General features: G+C 39.2%; 1 protein-coding gene across 3 annotated transcripts in view; it reads left to right on the forward strand.

Moving 5' to 3' along the window:
• The window catches only part of TTLL7 (tubulin tyrosine ligase like 7), a 115,270-nt gene extending 92,698 nt beyond the window's left edge, over nt 1–22,572 (forward strand). For all 3 annotated transcript variants that reach the window (XM_084757295.1, XM_084757294.1, XM_084757296.1), the window contains 3 exons: nt 971–1,131; nt 7,241–7,414; nt 18,106–22,572. In XM_084757295.1, the coding sequence (XP_084613421.1) occupies nt 971–1,131; nt 7,241–7,414; nt 18,106–18,226 (456 nt within the window). In that variant the 3' untranslated portion in view covers nt 18,227–22,572. The remainder of the gene's footprint in view (nt 1–970; nt 1,132–7,240; nt 7,415–18,105) is intronic.
• The last annotated feature ends 391 nt before the right edge of the window (nt 22,573–22,963 follow it).

The raw sequence follows: 22,963 nt of genomic DNA on the forward strand, positions 1-22,963 counted from the left end.
GCTTAGAAACCTGAGGAACAGGTTCTTTGCTTTCACTTTCATGGAGGTGAACATAGGCCAGCAGACTTCCATAGCGGACAAGCTCCTTTACCTACTGAGCCATTTAACCCTGTGTTTCTGAGACAGACCCTCTCACTGAACTCAGAGGCAAGGCTGCCTGGCCAGTAAGTTCCAGGGATCTGCCTGTCCTTGACTCTGCATGACTGAGATCACAAGTATGCCATGACACCTGGCTTTTTCTTTACGATATCTCTAATGACTTCAGGTTCTTTTTATTAATATGATCATGACATTATACAATTTAAGGAATCTTTTTCTCACTCAGGGTCTAAAAGGTATTTGTCCATTGACACTTTAATGGTTTTTTTTTGTTTGTTTTTGTTTTTTGTTTTTTTTACACTTGACATATAAATCCTTCTAGAGTTGGGATTTGTAGTTTGAGTGAAGTAAGGGTTCAACACCATGTCATCTTCCCATGATGCATTTGTTTTATGGTCTCCACTTGTTTCGTCACTCTCTTCTTATTCCAGCAGCATCACTGACCAGCAGACTTTCACAAAAGCGTTGGTCTGTATTTCTGTTCAGTTCTTCTTCCTTTCCCTTACTGTTTTCCTCTCCATCCTCTTCCTCCTCCCCCTCTCTTCTCCCCTCCCTTCTGCCCTGCTGCTTCCTGTTTTGCCCTCCTCGCCCCTCCTTCCCCTCTCTTTCCTCCCCTCTTCTCCCCCCTCCTCATCTCTCCATGGACAAACGCATCTCTTACATTCAAGCTAGCATGGTGGTTCATGCCCATAATATGACCATCTAGGGGGCTGAAGCAGGAGTCAGGAACTCAAAGCCAGCTTCAGTGACAGGAAATTCTTGGTCAGCCGGTGCTACAGGAGATGACACACACCGTTCACTAAAAAGAGGCATCTTGAACTTTAGACTCAAGGATGTACATGTAGATTTTAAGCACTTTTTTTTTCACTAGGTTTTGGACATAGTAAAATCAAGTATCCGTACAGTTCTTCCAAGAATCTGGAGGGTCCCCGATGCTGAAGAGCTGAGTTTATACCGGATTTTCAACCGGGTGTTTAATCGCTTACTCTGGAGTCATGGCCAAGGACTATGGAGCTGTTTCTGTGATTCAGGGTAAGTTGAAGTCATTTCATTTTCTTTTACTGCAATTTTAACTATTTTACTATTTAGTCATAAAGGTAGACCAAGAAAATCATCATAGATCCTTAATAATAGTTCTTTAAAAAATGCATTTTTACTGCATATAATTGCAGTGCTTAAGTATAATTTATTTCAACAGTGAGCTCTGGGTTCAACAGGAGACCCTCTTTCCGAAACTAAAGTGGAGAACAATCAAGAAAGGCACCCACCAACATTTAACTCTGTCTCCCGTGCACACATGCAGAAACACTTGCAGGACATGTGCATACACACAGAAGATACATGCCGTACACATACAACACAATACACCCCACACACATGCATACACACACACATACATAATATACACATACACTATACATATATATATTTATATACACTGCATACATATACATACCACACGCTCCCATACAAAGACACATACTATATACCCATGCACATAAAAGAGATTACTGGGCAGTCTTGCCTCCAGTGTTTCATTTTATTTTATTTTATTTTATTTTATTTTATTTTATTTTATTTTTTTATGGTTGAGGCCATTCTTAAACTCTAGCAATTTTCCTCATATCTATCATCAGAGTCTAAACTTGCCTACAGACATAAGGCAGTCTACAGCATGCATTCTAACTTCTTTCGCCCCTCATCTTACTTATCTCCTGTTCAGAGTGTGTTCCAGAAAAACCAATCATTTTTTTTCAAATATCTTAAAAATCTGTCCATTCTGCATTATTTGCACTGTATCTGGAGGACCAGACTACACTTATCTCTGTTGTAAAATCTTAACATCGTGTTCTGCTCTGACACGACTTCCGAGCGGCATTTGCATGCTCTAGCCATGAGACTCCCTTCTCACCGTGACGTGTTTTCCCTCATTCGTCATTCACCAGTAGGAAAAGCACTCTGGGTTGCAATGGCCTCTGAGGATGATCTTGGCTACAGTACATTTCTATGAGATTTAGGTGGAATATTTGATCTGTGTTCTATCGCCCCACAGTTGATGGCTCTCTGGAGTGTTTCTGTCTGAACTCATTTTATTTGGTTTGTTTGCTCATCCTTTGGCTTGGTGCTACCTAAGTATTACAGCCCCTGCCAGCCAGGGAAGGCCGTGAGACTGTCTGCTCCCTGTCCCCAAGCCACATCTTTGCCAGTGTCACCATCTGAAGATACGCATCTGCTGACTTCATTGGCCACAGAGCTTTAGTCTCTTACTCTTTTTGGTAACATATTCTGGCTTGGTTGAGTCTCCTTTTCACCTGCTACCTAGTCTTCTTATTTCTCAAGGAATGCTTTTAATAATAATATAAAAAAGCTTGCAGCTTTTTTGCTCAGTTGTGTGGAAAATATTTGACAAATATAATTTAAGTCACTCTCGGGCAGCTTCGTACCTGTCTCTGTCTGCTGACATACCCAAGAATGTTTCTTAAAGTTTACTCCTGAATTAAGATCTTGAAAATAACTAATACAGCTTCCACATGACAAACTGCCATGGAAAATGCTTAGCGCTAAAAGGCCTAAACTAGAGTCCCTTGTTCCGGGTACAGAGAAAGATGATGAATTCCCTCTCCCACTGCTGTTTGCTTTCCCCCATTCCCTCCCTTTTTCCTCATCTCCTCCTTCATCCTCCTGGGTTCCCATCCTCCTCCTCCTCCTCTTCTTCGTCGTCATCTTTCTCCTCCTCCTCTTCCTCCTCTTCCTCCTCCTCCTCCTCAGTGCTTTATATGGCCTTCCTGCAGGTCTCAACTGAAAGGCCAGTTGCTAGAGTATCTTTCTGGACTTGAAGTCCCTAAGAAATCTAGAATTACCTTAGTCTAGGAAAACACAGCAGATAATTTTATTTAAGAAGATTTCAAAAACCACATTCCTCATGAAACTGACCACAATCAGAATGTGGACCGTGAACACCCTTCCCGGGGAGGGCGGGGCTGAAACGATGGCTCGGTGAATAAGACCGCCCCCTGCTCTTCTGGGAGGACCTGAATTTGGGTCCCAGCACCCACACTGCACAGCTCATAGTGCCAGGAATTCTTTCAGGGAACCCAATGCACACCTGCACTCACATGTGTACACCCTCTAACAGACACATGTACATACACATACATATAATTTTTAAATAAAAAATATATATATTTTAAAAATCTCCCAGGGGACTACATGGAAGCAAGGGGTTCTTGGGTATGAGCATCCAAGATACAAAAACCCTGGGCTGAATTTATCAAAGCTGACAAGAAAGATTTACAGTACAGCTCAATGTCTCTGGAGGTAGGCAAGGTGGCTTATTTGTTTCATCTTAGTCTTGAGTATGTTAACAGACAGAAAAGGCAATGGAGCTGCCCTAGACTTTATTTAGATTGTATTTGTCTAATATCATCCACACAACTGAGCAAGAAAGCTGCAAGCTTTTTTTTGTATTATTATTAAAGCATTCCTTGAGAAATAAGAAGACTAGATTCCTTTCACCTTGACTTTCTAGCTGCCAGGCCAGTGTTAAAGGGATATGTACTGACAGGGCAAAGCTTCGGAAGATACAGGAGAACTGTGGGTGACCCAAATTGAGGACCAAGCAGAAGCAGCACCAAGTGGCTTCACAGAGTGGCTGGCTTTAGTGCCCCAGTTTCAAAATAATATGTGTAAAAGATTGACAGAAGGGCTGCTGTGATTGTCTCTTTTTTTTACAGCCCTTGGGCTTGGCTGTGCTCACAGTAGTTCTTCAGCTGTGCTCACAGTAGGTCTTCAGCTCTCAAGTCTATCAACTTCTGGTGATTTTCACTCATTGGACAGACTTCCGGATTTTTAAATAGACAAAAGAGATAACTTTTCTTTCTCCTTCCTGTCCATTTAATCACCAGTTAGGTTTTTTTCCAGGTACAAAGAAACAAATCATTTCCCTTACTCAGATAAATGTTTTATTAAAAAGTTTCATGGGAAAGAGAAGGTAAAGTGAATGGATTATTGAATCATAGGAAAACTTTCTAAGTCTTGAGTTTCATTAACCCATCTTTGTTGTGAGAAGTATTCAGGATTTTATCCCTTGTTGTTATGTCACTAAAAATGTCACCTAAAACCACTCCCTTTAGTATTTCTCTGAGGATTAGGAAAAACCCAAAAGAACTATTTAATCATTTAATTATTCTTTTAGAATTCATTGATGTTGGTGCTTTTATTTCCTCAGAATTTGGTTTCAGAAAGCAGGCAATGAGGGCCCTGGGTTCTTTGATTTGAAAGCAATGGTATTTTTTAACTCCTCTCATCTCCTTTTACCTTTGTGAAAATAAAAACAAAGCCAACAAAACAAAACAACCCAGAAAACTTTGTGCTGTTGCTTTGGGCATCTGGGATACAGGAGCAGCTTGGAGCTTTTCATATGCATCCTGGTGGTGGGTACCAGCTGAGGAGGGCGGTGCTGAGACTCTAGCCTAGCTCTCCTGCATGTGGAGGAGGCTTTAGTAACCTCTGGCAACAGGACTCAGGTCCTCCTTTTCTCTTCTGAGGCATTTTGGGATGCTGATACTTGGATATAACTTAATAGACTAGAATGAAATGTTTCACTAGTAGTGTTGAATATATACACAAGAAGTGTGTATAAGACACGGACTCATGTGCATATCTTGAAAAGAAAATGGTAGACCAGTCAACGCTGTTCACCTACCTTAAAGGAGAGTCAGCTAAGCTCTGGCTAGCCATGTGCAGTTGGTAGCATCAAAGGCTTTAAAGACAAACTTCACATACTATGTAAACAGTTACATCTGATTAAAATGAAGGAGCCTCCTTTTCTCTCTTCCTCCTTATTTCATCCCTTCTTCCTTCTAAATCCTGAGGTCAGTCGAGGAAAAATAACCTTGATGTGAGAGACCTGGTGCAGATCTAATCAGACAGCTTTAAAGTATAAAAATGTAAATAATCCTGTTCAGAATGGAGGGTGGTGAGGGAGGCAGACTCTCATAGACACATCAGCATCCCAGCAGAGAGGGCTGGGTGGGCTGTCAAAACACAGGGCATGTTCTGTGTGTTTACAAACATACACAATTTTATATCTCTCTGCTCAGACATTTAAGGTGTGTTAGATTATGCATAGTAAATACAAATGTAAATGCTAATTATCTCCTCCAGTGTTTTCTTGGTTCAACTAGGTACGTTAATTTTATATCTATAGCTATAATATATGTCATGATAACACACATATATTGTCTTATGTTTAGTAGTAAATTTTGAGCTAATTGAGCTAGCATTTAATTGTTTATAGATCAGAAATGTTTACGCCTTTGCTAAGAAAGAGGAATTATATTTAGACTTAAACATTTCTAAACTCATAAGAAAATCCATTTCTTTCAATTAGCTCACTTGAGGTTTTTGACCCTATAAGAAAATCTGTCATTTGCTGATGACAAGCTGTCTTCTAGAACCATATTTTTCTCCTGGGAAAATAAACAGTCATTTTTGTAGAGAAAAAGACAAGACAAAACAAAAAAGTCTCAAGTACTTTTTACTGTGTAAAGATTTTTTTAAAAATTCCGAATATATAAAACAGCTATAGAATGTTGAAAATTGAGTCGTTGAATTTCCTGTTGGGATTTTTGTTATGTTTTGTTTTGCTTTTAGGAAAAAAGGTTTTTCCTTAGTGTTTTTTTTTTTTCCTTTCTGAAACCTATCCTTTCTCCTGGGGATTACACAAATTGGTTTTTGTTAAAAGAAACTTGAACCGTTATGAAATCTCCAGCCATTTTCCCCTCAAGGTTTGAAAAGCCTTCTCCTCCCCTCCCCTCCCAGTGCTTGCTAAGATCTATCTGATGTGAGCCATGACGACTGACTTGGGATTTGAAGTCAGTAACACACAAACAGTGAGCCTTTCCAGGGAACTATGAGCTCCCTCAAAGAGGAAGGGACCAAACCACGCTGTGTGGGTGAGCACCTGCTGGGACCCATCACTGCTGGAGTACACACCTGCCTGAGAGGAAGCTCAGGGGATGGAGAGAGAGAGAAGAGGAGAGGAGAGAGAGAAAGTATTGTGAGAGGGACTCTTAATCAAGGGGTCAAACTGAGCTCGCTACAGCAGGGTGTCCATAAATTAAATTAAACTATCATCTTTTTTGTTTCTAGTATTGTGCTAACTATAGAATTAAAAACAAACAAACAAACCAACCAAATTCCTGACAAGGCCGCCCTGCCAGGGGGAAGTGATCAACATGTGGGGCCAGAGTCCATGTCAGAAGTAGTCCCTACTCCCCATATTATGGAACCCACAAGGAGACTGTGCTGCCTGTCTACCACATCTGAGCAGAGGGTCTAGGTCCACACCATGCATGGTCCTTGGTTGGTGCATCAGTCTCTGCAGCAACCCCCGCCCCTCTTCTGCCCAGATTTGTTGGCTCCATTGGTCTCCTTGTGGGGCTCCTGTTCCCACCAGGTCCCTCTATTCCCCAACTATTTCATAAGACTCCCTGCGCTCCATCCCAAAGTCTGGCTGTGTGTCTCAGCATCCGCTAGGTGGAGTCTTTCAGAGCACCTCTGTGGTAGGCTCCCATCCTGCTCCTTCTCTTCAAGTGCTTCCAGTGTCTATTCTGTTTGTCTTTCTGAATAAGAATGGAGCCAGATGAGACTTGATAGGATGAGGTCTGAGGACTAGGGGGGAGGGAGGGGCATGAGGGAGAGAGGGTGGGACGGGGAGGCAGACAACAAGGCCAGGGGCTACAATTGGGATGTAAAGTGAACAAATTAAAAGGAAAAAAAAAAAAACCCGAAAATTCCTAGAATACCTAAAATTTGAGAAATTAACCAGGCACTTAACAGATACTTTAATATGGAGTTGTTTCTTTCTTTTTTTTTTTTTAAAGCAGGAATGAGCCATTTTGTTAACTATCCAGGTTTGTGGCACAAATGGCCTTGAGGACAAATCCAGTAATAATTTGATTTTTTTAAAAAATGAAGACTAATTTCTTAATTTGTATCTACTATAAAACTTTCACATTCACGACATATGTGAGAGGTCATTTCTGCCTTCTCTCTCAGTTTGTTGCTAGGTACGTGAGCTAGCTGGTTGCCATTTTTAACAGTGCACATCAGGCCAGGTCTGTTTCTATGCCAACAGATCCTCTTGGGAGAGCATTTTCAGTAAGAGCCCGGATTTGGTGACTCCTCTGCAGCTCCAGTGTTGCCAGCGCCTGGTGGAGCTTTGCAAGCACTGCCTGCTGGTGGTTTACAAATACACAACGGAAATGAGGGGACCCATCTCAGGCATCGGTCCTGACTGGGGAAACTCCAGGTACGTTTTACATTCTCAGTTCCCTGTGGGTTTTGTGGAGACACATATCATGGCACAGTTTGAAATTGAGAGCCTTTTAAAATTAGGAGTCTTTTCATCCTTACACAACCAAGGAATTACCTAAAACTGAGAATACATCCATTCTGTAATCTACAAAGTAGCTTTTATTTGAACAGTCATAGTCTTTAAGAAACTGGACAAGTACAACAATAAAAAGAAAATCTAAAGATGGTAGATATAATGTGGTTGGAAATAAACATATTGGGTTTAAATATTCTTGTTTCCAAAAACTGAGCACTCCAAAATGTTGGAATAAAGTTATCTATTATTGTCCAATAGGAGCATTTCAGCATTTATCCTTGAGAAAAATATAATTGAGAAGGAATCTTTGGTTTGATGTTATTATATTTCATTCTTCTATGAAGATATTGCTAAGCTGATCAACAGGAGATTTTTTTTCCTTCCTATCATTTATCTATCTATCTATCTATCTATCTATCTATCTATCCATCTATCTATCTATCTATCTATCTATCTAATCACTTTACAGCCTCCTGGACCTTGATGATTTTTTGAAACTCTGTTTCAAAATCAAGTTTCATTCGTGCCCAGTTAAAACAGGTTGAGTTTTAAAAAGTAGGAAACACAGTAACAACCAACTGTTAAGCTGAAAAAAATATACAGAGTAAACAAATAGTCCGTTTTAGAATTTTCCAACTCAATTAGAGTTCCTATTAGAATTAAAGATGAATAGCAACTTCCGGTATTTGTTGCAGTCTGGTTTGGCTATGGGAAACTGAACCAAGGGTTTTACCCAGGGTAGGCTTGTTCTCCATGCACGGAACCAGGTTCTCAACCTTTGGCACTTTAGTTTTATTATGCAAATATTGTAGTGCTAGTTACAGTAGAAGAATGGCACTTGTGAAAGTGGATTCATAGTCAAAAAGGTCAGAGAGTAGTTAAAAAATGAAGAGCAATTGGAACCATTAGACATAGAGATAGTAAAAACATCCCAGGGAGCCCACTTTCTACAACAGTGGCCTCTAACCACAGAACAGATTGGGATGCTTTCCTCAGGAAGGCCCAACTTGTCTCAGATTGTGATCTTTGTACACTGTGTAGGATATTGAACCGGTTTTAACCCTTTTGCAAATAGTAGCCAATTGATCATAAGCATTCTAGAGAAAAATTTAACTGTGAGTATTTTAAATATGTGGACGTTAAAGTTGTATTACACAGTTTTAATGGGAAACAAAACCTTTCATTAATGGTTCCATCTGACTTAAGCAAATGATAGCCATTGTTTTGACGTTACGCTGTACATGATCAGGAAGGCTTTAACTTCCCACATGGGGGTGGGTGGGGGCTTCAGTGCTGTGGAGTATCATTCCTGCAGTTCTAGATCTTCTGAATCAGTCTCTTGATGGATCAAGTAGGATCAGGTAGCTTTTGTTGAGCACGGCGAAAGAGGATGAGTTCCCGGTTATTCTGGATGAAGTCACACCCCACAGTTGCTTCCAGTCTTTGCTTTCCTTCTAATCTTTGTGGACAGAACGAGGCATCCCTGGTCCTTCACTCCTGGATGTGCTCAGATGGGCCTGGGGTTAAGAGTCTAAACACTATGAGGTGTCAATAAATGCCCCATCATTCCTGCCCACGTTCAGAACCCTTTATTTACAGGAGACAGAGATTTCAAAATGTAATTTTATGGACAAGCTATACTGGGGAAGCGATGTAGATGACTCTAGTGAGTGTTGTAATATACGAATAAACGTACCCTCTTCAAGGCAGACTGGATCAACCAGTTTCTACTACCATAACGTAAGAAGTTTAATTCCTTCCATGAGGGCTGGTAGGTAAGTGAGCGTGCAGTTTCTCTGCAGAAGGGCTGAGCCAGGCATGCTTGTATCCTCATTATAAATGCACTAGTCAGATAATGCAGTTCTGGAAAGAGGCCAGAACGTTTATACTAGTGAAAGTTAGCTTTTCATGGAAACCCAAGGAGTGGAGAGAAATAAACATTTTAATGTAATATCTACCTATTAAAACTCAGATAAATTACACAGCAATGTAAGAACACCAGTTTTCTTTCATAGAGAAATTAATCTATAACATTTTACTGTATAGAGTTTAGCATTTAATGGATGGATTATTTTTATTTATGAAGTTGTACCTGAACCTAAAATATACACATGAATGTATATGTATATATTAATTACAAATAAGAGTATTCATAAATATGAATATAAAAAGCACTTACAAAATATGCTTGAGTACTTTTATGAGGAGATGTATCTTTGGATATTTTATTTAAAAACCAAAAGAGAGATAGTTGACATCACCCAGTTTTATAACATGATCTTGAGTGATATTTCCTTAAAAGCTCTAAATATTATATGGAAGAGAATGGTTTCTGACATTGCAACCTTACAAAAATAACAACACATCAATAAGGGAGACACAGCACATACCAGTCTCTTAATAGCTAAACCATTGGAGTCAGCATAGGAACTAAAGTATTCATTACAAGTATACTGTACTATGTACTTTTCAGGGTAATAAAGATTGAGGCCAGCTTGATGCTCCACTGTACTAAGATTAGTTGGTAGACTGTGCGTTCTCCAACTGGTTTTTGATGTCTAGGTTTATATGGGGTCACTATCAAAAAAAGAGGGAATTTAGTTTCTCCTTGTTGTAAGATTAGTTACCTCTCTTTGATACCAAACAGAGCTTTGTTATCAATGAAAAGCAAATGTTCAGTCTTATTTATAAACATAAACGTGAAATCGGAAGCTATATATTAGCAAACTGAAACCATTTTCGCTAAGGCAATTCCCTCATCCAGCTTCTGCTTGTAGCATTGGTGATAGAGTCTTTAACCTGAAGAAGAAGGGGTTGAAGTATTTTGCTGCGTAACATAACAGAAGACCATTTCAAAAGGTCCAGAGAGAGGGCTGGGGTGTGGCTCAGTGATAGGAGTGTTTGTGGTGGGTGTGGCAGGTTTGAGTCCTAGTATTGTTCCCTGTTCCAGGTAAGGAGAAACCACTTTATCAAACTCTGTTATACTTGTGATTAGAAAACTGTTTTCCAGACAGAAAAAGAAGACAAGGAATTTTTGCAGTCCAATACAATGTAACACAGAAGCCTTGTAACAAATGTACCTAACCGTCCAGGCATTCCTTCTCAGGAGAGAAATCAGGCAAAGCTGCCTGGTACCTCAATCCTGCTCAGCCTTGAAATTGAAGGGCCCAAGAATACTAATGATAAGGACAAGAGTAAGCCATTGAGTTTGAAATGGAGAGCTAAAGGTTATTAGTGCATACAAAGCTGTGTACACAGATAAACAAAGTAACATTAGCCATCTTGATGAAATAGGTCAATCTAAGAAAGTAAATTGTTCCAAGGCATGGGGGTGCAGGGCTGTAATAATATCAAAGGTGGACACAAAGAATCAGGAGTTCAAAGCCAGCCTCAGCTACATAGCAAGTTCAAGCTAGCTGGGATTACGTGAGATTCCACCTCAAAGCAAAAAGCAAAATGCAGACAAAAATAAAGTCTGATACAAATTATATATGAATTCCTACAACTTCTAAGAAAGCAAAACAAAACAGATCACTAAATGGAAATTTGGGGAGGATAACTTGGAAAAAGGGGAAATAAATATTTGAAAAATATAGATGAGCAAATCAGTACTTAGGACACTACAAAATAATAGAACAAAGTATCCTTGAAGCTTCACACCAGGACCTGCCAAGAACACCAAGAAATGAGAATTGCCTTCATGACAAGAAACAGCAAAAACGGGTGGTAGTGCAGCATTGTCTACTGGACTCCACCTTCTTATAGCCACCGTGCTAGTAATTTTCCAGTAGACGTGTATGAGCTCGGACACAAAGACCCTTACAACAATGGTCACGGTGTAATTTACTCATAATACTTTTTTAAAAATTAGAAACAACCCAAGCGTACAACAGAAGACTAGATACATTTTCTGTAACATCACACAATGGAACAGCACTGAGTATTGGTAAGGGCAACCGTTGACCTACATATGCAGGACCAAAGGCTCAAACATAAGATGGAGCAAACATGTCGAGGTTCAAAAGAACATGTATTTTGTTTGATTCTTTAATGAAAATAAAGGATAATCACAGTGTTTACGGAAGGTGGATGTGGGTGGGAAATAAGGATGTAAGTACCATAAAGACCAAGAGGGGCTTAACTTCATGGGGAAAGAGGGTGCTGTTGTCCTGAGCTCAGGGTTTCTACAGATGGCCATCTGCTTACCGTGGTGGTTTTTATGTAAGAAATTGCTTCAGAATGCCTATTCTGTTCAACACCCCTTTCTGAGCGTGTGTTATGCTACACAGTTAAAAAGTTTCAAGCATATGATGTCACTAATGACCTGAGGCTACAACAAGAGACGTTTATCTCAGACAAAGGATGGCCTTGCTAGTGGGCCTGCTGTTCATCACATGTCAGTTACAGGTAGCATTCATTCCTATGCACGCTCACAGGCTCCGGGAGACGGGCAGGGCATTCTTGAGAGCAGAGGAAACAGGACTCACATTAGTGGCATGCGACAAAATGAGGGTTTGAAAATAGGCCTTGTCCCCGAACTTTCCGAATCAAAGTTGAAATTACCGAGTACTTCATGGTGGATGGCTGGTATCAAGCAGGGGTCCATTATAGACAGGTGTTGTTAGAGATGGAGAGCAGAAAGGCCTGGGCTTTGCTGCTGAGGATGTGCTGAGGGTGTGTGGCTGCTGTGGAATACAGTTCAGCATTCTCTCAGAAGGCTAACTAGAAATATACATATGGCCGAGCAGTGACAACTGTAAGTATAGGCCCAAAGCAGCTGAGGTCAGGCACCCAGATACATGCACACCAGTGTAGCCAGCAGCACTTAAAAAACAAACAAACAAACAAAAAACCAGAAGCCAAGAGATGGGGTCAAGTCAACTCTCCATCAGTTAGAGCAAATATAAACAAAATGTGTGGTCATTGGAATAATAGCCATGAAACCAAGAAATCCAGTATGTGACACAAAAGGGGGAAGCACTGCAAGCAATCCAAGTTTGTAAGCAGACACAAAAAGCTTCTGTGATCCTGTCCATAAGTGTAAGAGCCAACGTCATGTCATGGTCAGCAAGTAAAATGGAAGTTTCCTGCGTCGGAAGGAGGAAGATGAAAACACAAGCAACAAAAAGCCAAGAAACACATACAGAAAAACTGACAGGAATGAGAATCCAAATGGACAAACCAGAGACCAATGCCTGAAGCAAAGTAAAGTGAAGCAAAAACTCAACAAAAGCATTGTTTTGTCTGTTTTGTGTTGGCCAACCACTCCTGGGCGTGAGGCTGACCCTGAAGTGTGGTTAATGCACCCAGTGTGGCTCCATTAGTGAAAGCTACTTATTTTCTGTCAGTGGGTATCAATTGCAGATAGGCTCTTGGTTAAGAGTGGGAGTGGGGCCGATATCCACTTCCCCCTCTTAGTGCTGGAATCCCACCTGGCTTGACCCTGTCCAGGCTTTGTGCGTGCTGCCACAGTCTCTGTGATTCATAAGTGCATCCGTCCTGCTGTGTCTGGAAGATACTGTTTCCTCATGGTCGTCCATTACCTCTGGCTCTTAAAAATCTTTCTGCCTCATCTTCTGCGTATTCCCTGAGCCTTGAGTTGAGAGGCTTGATGATGGAGGAAAGATACCACCTTCAACAAGTAGTGCTGGTCAAACTGGATGGCTGCGTGTAGAAGAAGGCAAGTGGATCCATACTTATCACCTAAAAACTCACCTGCAAGTGCAGCAAGGGCCTCAACATTACACACAAAGCCTGAATCTGATAGAAGAGAAAGCATAGAACAGGCTTGAACTCCTTGGCACAGGAAAGGAACTTCTGAACGGGACCCCAATAGCGCAGGCACTAAGATCAACAATTAATAAATGGGACCTAATGAAGCTGAAACGCTTCTAAATGGCAAAAAACCATATATCAGACAAAGCAGCAGCAGCCTACAAAATGAGAATACACACAAAACACACACACACACACACACACACACACACACATACACACATATATATGATAGAAGGTTCTTATTTCAGCATATAAAAAAACAGGCAGAAGGTCAAGAAAACAAATAGCATAGTGTAAAAAATGGGGACAGAACTAAGTAGCCAGTTCTCAAAAAAAAAAAAATTAAACACAGATTGATAAGAAACACTTAAAGAAATGTTCATCATCTTTAGCCACCCAGGAAATGTAAGTTGGAACTACTCTGAGATTTCATTTTAAAACAAATGGCAGCTCCTGTTGGTGAGGTTTGAGGAGTAAGGGGAACACTTACCCACTGCTAGTGTGAGTGCACACTTGCACAGCTCTATGGGAATCAGTGCTGTGGTTCTTCAGGAATCTTTTCCTTAGGACGTAGCTCACGACTGAAGTACACCATGCTACAGAGATACTTAATCACACGCATTCCTTGCTGCTTTATTCCTAATAGCCAGAAATTGGAAACAGCCTGGATGTTCATCAACTGATGAACAGATTAGGAAAATGTGGTATGTTTGTACAATTGAATATTATTCAGCTGCTAAAAGATTGAATTACAAAATTCACAGATAAATGGATGGAACAAGAAAAAAACTCATCCTGAGTGAGGTAACCCAGATCCTCAAATACAAATATTGTATATTTTCCTTTATACATAGATGCTAGCTTTAAGCTTTTGATATATGTGCTACAACCCAAGTAACCACAGTGGTTGGGTACCTAGTAAGGGGCTAGGAGAGAGGAAAGGATCTCCCTAAAATAGTCTTCTGTTAGTGCTTGGCACTGAATTCAGGGCAGTCCGTGTGCCAGGCAAGGTCTGTCACTGGGGAGTTTCTGAAGCCAAGCTGAGGAGAAGCTAGAAAGTAGGTGTAGAGTTTCTTTTTAGGATGCTGACAGTATTCTAGACCTGCACATGATTAATATAAGATTACTATACTTAACATACTGAGTTTTATATCAAAAAATGATAAAAAATATTTCTATGTGTCAAAATATCAAGACAGCAAGAAAAAAAAATCCTCCAAAAGCACAGGGCACATAGCCTGTTGAATTTTATTTACCCTGCAGTCCTCAAACCAGGAATCTGGGTTTACCTGAAGGAGTTCAGGGGTCCTTGTCTTCCTACAGAAAGATGCTGGAAGGTGAGTCACATTTTGAAGAGAATTCCCTATCAGTTTTGGAGTGATTGGCATTCTGGGGATCAGCAGGGTTAGCAATAAGATGTATAAGATTCTATAACAATATGGAATTAAAAAAAAAACAATGTAGTCTACATCTCCAAGATGGGTATGTAAGGATGCCGACGCCTTGCCTTACAAATGAGGCATGTGGCTATCACTATGAAGTGAATGGAGACAGTATGATGTATTTCTCCTGGGTCCCAGTTAGCTATGAGTTATTTTGGTAAAGCAAAAATAGGCTAGGATAATAGCTGTAAACTTATTTGTATTTTTTTTTTTTTTGGTACTTATACAAAGTCTTCAGCTAGAGTCTATAAATTCACTTCCTAGGGACAGTCTTCCTGCTTAAAAAAAAATCAAATTGTCTTATTTAACTCCAATGCAAAGAACAATTTAAAAGTAATCTTTGCTGTTCAGCTGCTGTGGAGTCCCCAGGAGATATTAGTGGAGACTTCAAAGCAAATAACTATTGCATTTCTCCACAATGCCTTGCAATACCACAGCATTTGCTGCAGGTAAGCCAAGTATTTTTCCAGCGTAATTCCATATGCTTTTTCAAGTTCGTGCCACACTTCTCTTTCTTTCAAGTCCAAAAGAACAGTTTCTTAGTAACCTCCACTGCTATTAAAAGTTGGGGCTTGTGGTGTGTACACCAACACCGTGCTTCCTAGGTCATTTTATGCTTCATGTTTCTGGAAGTATTTACATGATGATTGCATACAAGGTTTAAAATAAGGTGTTGTGTGCCATTACAAGTGTCCTGGAGAGCAGTCATGCTGTAGATATGCATGGGGCTCTGCATGCCCCTTCCCAGTCCCTGACCAGTCCAGTCCCAGGGAAAGACCTTTGACCCCATGTGCACCATAAAGCTTATTCACCCATAAAATGTTGCTATCAGTGAAGTTAACTTAGATAAATTGTCATTTGAATCAAATATGTCAACATTTATAAAGAAATTAGAATAGTGGTGGCATATAAAATACTATTTAAATGACTGTTTATTATTAAAAAAATCACCTAGAATTCTGTACTTTGTGATTCTTTTTTTCATGTGCTAAATGAAGCTTAAAGCATTTGTAAGGCTGGTTGTGGCATCCCAACACCCAGGAGGCCAAGGACAGGAAGATCATGGGGTTCCCAAGCCAGTGAAAGACAAGAGAAAAACATTATTTTTCAAGGTGGCTCAGTGGATATTTTTTTTTCTCTACAAGCATAAAGGCTTGAATACATAAAAGCAGAAACTCAGCAGGTGTAATGGCCGCCTATAATCTTAGAACTCAGAACATAGAGGATGTTTGGGACAAGCTGCTAGCTAGAGTTGGTGAGCTACAGGTTCAGCAAGGGACCCCTTCTCAGTGAGTAAAGTGGAAAGTGATTGAAACAACTGGCATCAACTCAGGGCCTTTGTGATTATGCTCAGACAACCACATATATCTCAGACGACCACATACATGCATATATGCCCCTCACATGCACACACCACACACACATACACACACATGAACACACACATGCACATACATGCACACACATACACACACATGCACACACACATACACACACATGCACACACATGCACACACACATAACGTAGAAGTTGCTGTTTACTATCTTGTTCCTGATACATTTTTCAGAGGCTAAAGTAGCTCCCACCCAGTGTTGGCTGCTGGGTTTTGATGAAGCACCTTAGGTTATTTTGCACCTTGCCCTACATAAGACGGGAAACTTTTTTTTAATGGCAAAAGGTATCAGATTAATCATTAAGACTTCACCAGCTCTTGACATCATAATTAATCCATATAAATTGCCCTAGTGATATTAAGAAAATAATTTATATAATCTGTGATGTGAGAAATCAGTTGTTTCATTATTCATCACCCATTCTGGAATTTTGATTTAATTTAGTTTGTTTTGTATTATTTTACTGCTCTATTAACTTAATGATTGGAGCAATTATTTATAGTTTGTGATACTAGGTAACAGCTTTAGTAGGTATTATTATTCATGATGAAATAATGTTTATGGATATTATGGAAAATTCTGTTTTAATCTGAATGCTGTTTGCAGTTTGATTATAATGAATTCTTCTCTTTCTCTAAGATTTGTAGGGAACAACTGTACATTTAGTTTCCCATTAATATAGATGTATCATAATTCTGATGTTGTTGTACATAGAATAGACAGCTGACAGTTCTTACTACTCACTTTGTTTCTTGTTTGTTCATTTATGATGGTGTCTCTAGAAGATTCCAGTGTCCAGGGAAGGAAAAGAAACAGCTGATACTCTCCTGCTATTTGTTTATTTGCCTAAAACCACAGCTAATTTCTGGTCTTCTATCGTCTCTTCTGTTGTTGGAAAGTCCTTATAGATATCTTTGTCCTGACTTTACAATACATTGCTCAAGTCATTACTACCACTCAGCCTTTAAATGCCATGTTTAACTTCCATTTATACTTATGGATTTCCTTGGCTATTTATCTCTAAACCTATAAATTGGACTGGCAAAAATACTTATCAAGGTTTTCACAAGAAAAGATGATATAGGTGCACAACGCATATGTAATTTCCAGTTTTCAAAGCTTGACATTAAAAAAAGAGGGTCCAGGTTCTTGCCAAATTGGACTGAATTGCCATAATTTTGCTTGCAGTATTTATTATCAATTGTGACTACTCGTACTTTTATTATATGAAAATAATGCTCTCTTTATAGAATGATAGCATCCTAATAGAGATTTTACATAGCATATATACTTTCTTACTTTCTAAAATCACAAAGTGGGGAATTATATCACCTAGTTATTTGGTTGTATGATTAAATACACCCTGTAACTTTAAACAATGAATTGTGTAAGAATACAAAGTTTCTTTTTTCTCTCTTGGTTTTTTGAGACAGGGTTTCTCTGTGTGTAGCCCTGCTTGTCCTGGACTCACTTCATAGCCCAGGCTGACCTCAAACTCACAGAGATCCACTTCCTGAGTTCTGGGATTAAAGGCATGCAGTGAATCAATGACACAATTATATAATTAGAACCCATGTTTCTATATCCTTGAAAGAAATTCAATGTGACTTGCCAGTTTTTTCATGAAAGACTTAACTATTTGAGATGCCAAAGTGTCTGCTTCTTATAGAATATGTTTTAAAGGGGCATTTGCTTGGTTCCTCATGTTACTTTCAGGCACCAATAATGAATTTTTAACGTGAGCCAATAAACAGCGGTGTGACGTGTGAGTACAGTGCTGACAGCATGCCACAGGACACTGCGTTCATATGCTGTGTATCTGTGCTCAACTTTTTGAAGTTCAATCATAAGATGAAATATTTTGTATGAGTTGTATTTTTGTGATAATATCAGTTTTCAGATAAGACAGGCAAATACTTAGTTGCATACTTATTTCATGAGAAATGTTGACTCATGAGCTTTTGCAAAACTCTAACTTTAAACTACTCTTTTTAGATATTTGCTACCAGGAAGTGCCCAATTCTTCATGAGATCACCACTGTACAACATGAAATATAATTCACCCGGAATGACTCGCTCCAATGTTTTGTTTACGTCCCGATACGGCCATTTGTGAAACTGAATGGAAGATTGCCATGGGCTATGCATAATAGCAATTTATTTATTTCCTCCAGTTGAACCTTAAGGAAGTGACCCTTATGTGCTGTTTTATGTATATATGTCATATAAGTGTATGAAATACATACACACATGCATTCAAGTAACATATAAATATATATATTTATTATATGTAAGAAGAATTAGCAGAAAACTGAATATAAGATTTAACCTTTCTGGAAATGTAATAAACCGTGTTAAGGTTGTTTACACAAATACTCAAATGTGTAGAATTTGCTAGGTTTATAATTAATTACTTCCTACTAGAAATGTTATTTTTGCTGCAGAGTATATAAAGCAAAATTGATCCTGAAGAGTCCATCATGGTGTTAAATTATTTTCTAGATAACACAGCTTTTGACTTGAGAAAGCACTGATAGTATATTATTACTTCTTTCACTCATAGTAGCTATTTAGCAGTGAAACACAAGATTTAGGAGCCCGGGGTTGGTTTGACTGTAGGATTAGGGTGAAACGGGTTTGTTGTTACTACAGCACACTGTAAAATACTAGAGATCACCCCAGCCAGGCTCTCCAACACTTTATTCCCCTCGATGGAAATTTAGCTGCTTGCTCTAGTATACATTTTCAATAAAGATCTGCTAAGATCGTAGTGTGATCTAAAGCTGGGAGATAATCCAGTGGGTTAAGAATAAAATATGAATGTGATTTGTTTTGACTTCATGGGGAGTCACAAAAGAAACAAGGTGTTGGCATGACAGAGCCTTCGCTGTGTGGCTTTTGCGTCTCATAGCTCTTTGGAAAGCATAGTGTTGATGCGTTTAAGTCTCGCAGTGTTGAGACCAATTTACCTTGAAAAGTCTAAAGAAGTAGTTTCTCATTTCACTTCATAAACTAAAGACACTGAAGAGAAGGCGCCAATGAGCACATGTCACTACTCATCAATGTACCCTGGAAGGGGTCTTTTATTCAAAGTTCAATATGATGTGGTCGTCCTGCCCAAAGGCATCATGCCTGTGTTTCCGAGCAGCACACGCCAAATCTCCCTTTTCTTGCCTGCAGTTTCAAAACCAATGTGTGTGCTTTCAGTTTTCCATACAAATGTAGGCCGCACCCTTACAGATTTTTGAACTCAGAAAGTACAATCTTTGCTTAAACTTCCCTCCAGTGGTTTTTCTCCAGATTCTAAGTACTTACAAAACTAAAAAAAATGCTCATCACCTTCTCATATCCTAAAACTGATTTCCCAGTAAATGAAGAAATGATTCCAAAGCGGCAGAAGTGAGAGGCCTCTTGGCCTGGCTTCATTCAAAGCTGGGTAGGTGGTGGTGACTCAGAGTTGTAAAGTAAATGCATTTTGCTTTTAAAAGTACCTTTGGAGAGTATATTTTTTACTATAATATTAATTTTTTACATATATTACTGGTAGCTACTTATTTATGGCTGCCTACCCACACACATTCCAGCAGAGACTTCTTACTGGAAACATCCTGCATCTTATGTTTTTGAAGGAGAATAAAGCCTCCAAATAAAAAAGATGAGTGTGGTATTTAGGAGCCCATATTGTGAATTCTTCATTATGGCACAGATTTCTTAGAACAAGTGAGGAAAATGCTGGAACATTACAGAATCATTCTGGGAATAATAAAGCAGTCCTTCTTATGGTTTACTTGTAGTCATTTTTGTTTTCAATTTATGATTTAAAAAATCATAAAAGTCATGGAGAGATGACTTAAAATGATTGATAAGTGATACCAGCTTAGTTTGTTAGCCATTCACTTTGTCTGAAATCAAAAGTGATTATTGAATAAAGTGTATTTTTCGGGACTTCTACGTTATACAGGAAAGGAATTTTCATTTAAAACAAAAAATGAGAGCATCCAACATTAGGAATTCTTACCCTAGAAGCACACATACATTAAAAGTCAGGAGCAGATTTAAATATATAAAACTGCCAAGTATTTGTGAACAAACATCATTTCCTTAGCTACTCAAGCAGGGCCTTATTTTGAGCACTAGAATTTCATTGCCTACATTTTCCTGTTTCGACTAGTTGGATATGATGAAGTTGTTCAGAAAGCCATGTGCTGATTATGTATGTGCACTACCTGGTGTGCTGTGGACTGTGGTTGTCATAGCACCATCCCCTAATGAGCATCCACGAGAAGATATGATAATGAGCCGTGGAAATCTCAGGAGGCCATAGACAGGTATTAGAGGTATGAAATATTCCTTAGTTTTATATCAATTTCTTATGTGTATGCTTAAAATATATCTGCATAAGAGACAGTGTAAATCTCTCCTTTATAGAAGAGGGGGAAGACAACCCACAGAAGCTAGTTAATCTCACCAGGGTTTTTCTTAGAGTTGGTTTTGGTTTACTTACAAGGGAAGGGAGTAAGTATAGACAGGCCACCCTAGGCGTCTGGTCCGTCTCAAGGCTGGGATGCTTCCTCAAACTGTAAGATACGGTTGTTTTCCAAATTGTCTAAGTAGTAACTTGCTTGCTTTGTATCCTCATCTGTAAACGCAATGCAAAGGCATAGTTAGTTTTCACTTGAGTAAGCCAGCCTTGTGGGTTTGAGTCTGTTAGGAGACTCTGTCGCACGTTGTGCTTTGACTCATTTTACTGCGCCAGAGTTTTATTTTGTTAGCTTTCATTTATCTTTAATATTCAAACATAAAGTTGTCTGTGGAGCACAGAGTTAAGCAACTGGGCTGTCTGCAAGACGCAGGGGTTTGCCTAATCCCCTTAGGTCAAATCCCCTAAGTTTCCATGATTCCTTGTCTCCGAAGTTCAAACCAAACCAAAGGCAAAGCTCTTCCCCTTACCCGACATTTATGCATACACAGAGAGTAAATGGCTCCTAGACCTCAAGAAAATGATTTCATTCAAATTCTCTCTTTAGCTTGGAGAGCAGATGAGTATGGGGTTATGCTGATTGGAAATTTCAGATGTTTGAATAGAAATTTAATGCTTTCTTTTTCAACATGTCAGTGTCATTCTGTGTAAACATAATCTTCAATTTTAAACATATGCAATACACATTATTCAAAAATACCAAAAAGATAGCTGCATACATGTCATTATTTAATCTTCTATAAAGCACTATTTCATTCTTAGAGATATATTCTTTAAGAAATAGTAAATACCTCAAGAGTGGCAGAAAAAATTCCTTCCTTTTCTATTTGCAATGCTAATTTACATTCAGAATCTCATGTACTTGGTTCTAAGCATTAATCAACAATAAAAATATAACTGTAACAACTGTGATTCTGTGACCTGGTGATTTTTGGATATTCAGTTTTCTCTTTAAATTGAGAGCTTCAAGTGTAAAGGGCCATGTTATCTACATATCGATTATTAAATATTTAATTGCTTTGGAATAATGCTGGCTTTTAGATAAATGAAAACTGTAGAAACATATTCCTAAAGGAAACTTGATTCCTCACACTGCTTTCTCTCTCTCCCACTTCCTACTCTACACCCCCTTTGAAGCTTTAGCTGTGCATGGACAAAGTAAAGAAAAGAGAAACCTTGCCTTTTAAACCTTGGCCTTCCTTGAATTTTTATAGGGGTGTGTTTTTATCCGAACACCAATAAAACTTCAGTGGAATATTGGCTCCAGTTCAGTTTGCTGAGAACTTCAGGAAGAGGTTGAATCTGCATGCCTAAAACCCACGAAGTGTGTAGACCCGTGTGAAGCAAGATGCGCTTTAACAAACTTGCCATAGAAATTGATGGGTTGAAACGGCACATGTTGCGATGACTTGTATTTCTGAGGGTCTGTCATGAGGCGGTACGTGGTGTACTGCAAGGAATTTGCTCAGGTAACCTACTGTGATATGACGAGGAAGTGTCATCTAGGAAGAGCCGTATAAAGCTTCTGTTTTATCTCCATCCATGAACTTGAAAGCTCTTGCTTTGACAAACACATCACTCAACAGACTAATCACTCCTAAATTAGTAAGAAGGCTTGCCTTCGAAAAGTGGTCAGATAATTATTCTATTTCTTTCAAAGGCTAACAGCCACTTTTGGACCTTGAAGTCTTATCAGAGCTATTGTCCGTGACGCAGCATCTGAACTTTAATGGACTTGCAGAGGAGTCTGAATTTGAGGCTGAGAGGATGCATTTGCTAACATGAAACATTGATTAAATTATCCCTGTGTGCTTTACTTCCTGTGTATGAATACTAATGTTACAGGGGATGTGCTTGAAATGTCAACAGAACGTGCGGTTGGCGTTGCCGTGGCGTGCTCTAGCATGTGACACCTGTATGGTAAAGTTACTTCAATCACGCAGATATGTTACTATAATAAAAATGTCAACACAAGAAGCCTACGGTATGTCATTGTTTGTTTTCTGTTTTTACACATGTATGTGTGCACTATACGCATGCAATACTGATGTTGGTAGTAGAGAAGACTTCTACCCAAGACTGGTACCCAATTTTCAATCTGATGAACATATTTTTTTCTTTTTTTCTTTTTCTTTTTCCCACCTCTGTCTTTGACCTGTATCCATCCCTGGGACTATTAGGAGAATCTTTTTTTGAAGTGCACTAACGTACCATCTGCTGCCATTAACTTCACCCGCAGACCCTAGTTTCCATCAACTGACTGAGCTGTCTCCTCAGCCCCATCCCTCTCTTTCTTTAAGAAGAATGTAGTCTGGACTAGATATGGCAGTGCCTGCCTTTAATCTTAGCACAAGGGATGGGATAACCATTGAG

This window comes from Acomys minous (genome assembly GCF_964271855.1).
Source record: "Acomys minous genome assembly, chromosome: 14".
NCBI lineage: Eukaryota > Metazoa > Chordata > Mammalia > Rodentia > Muridae > Acomys > Acomys minous.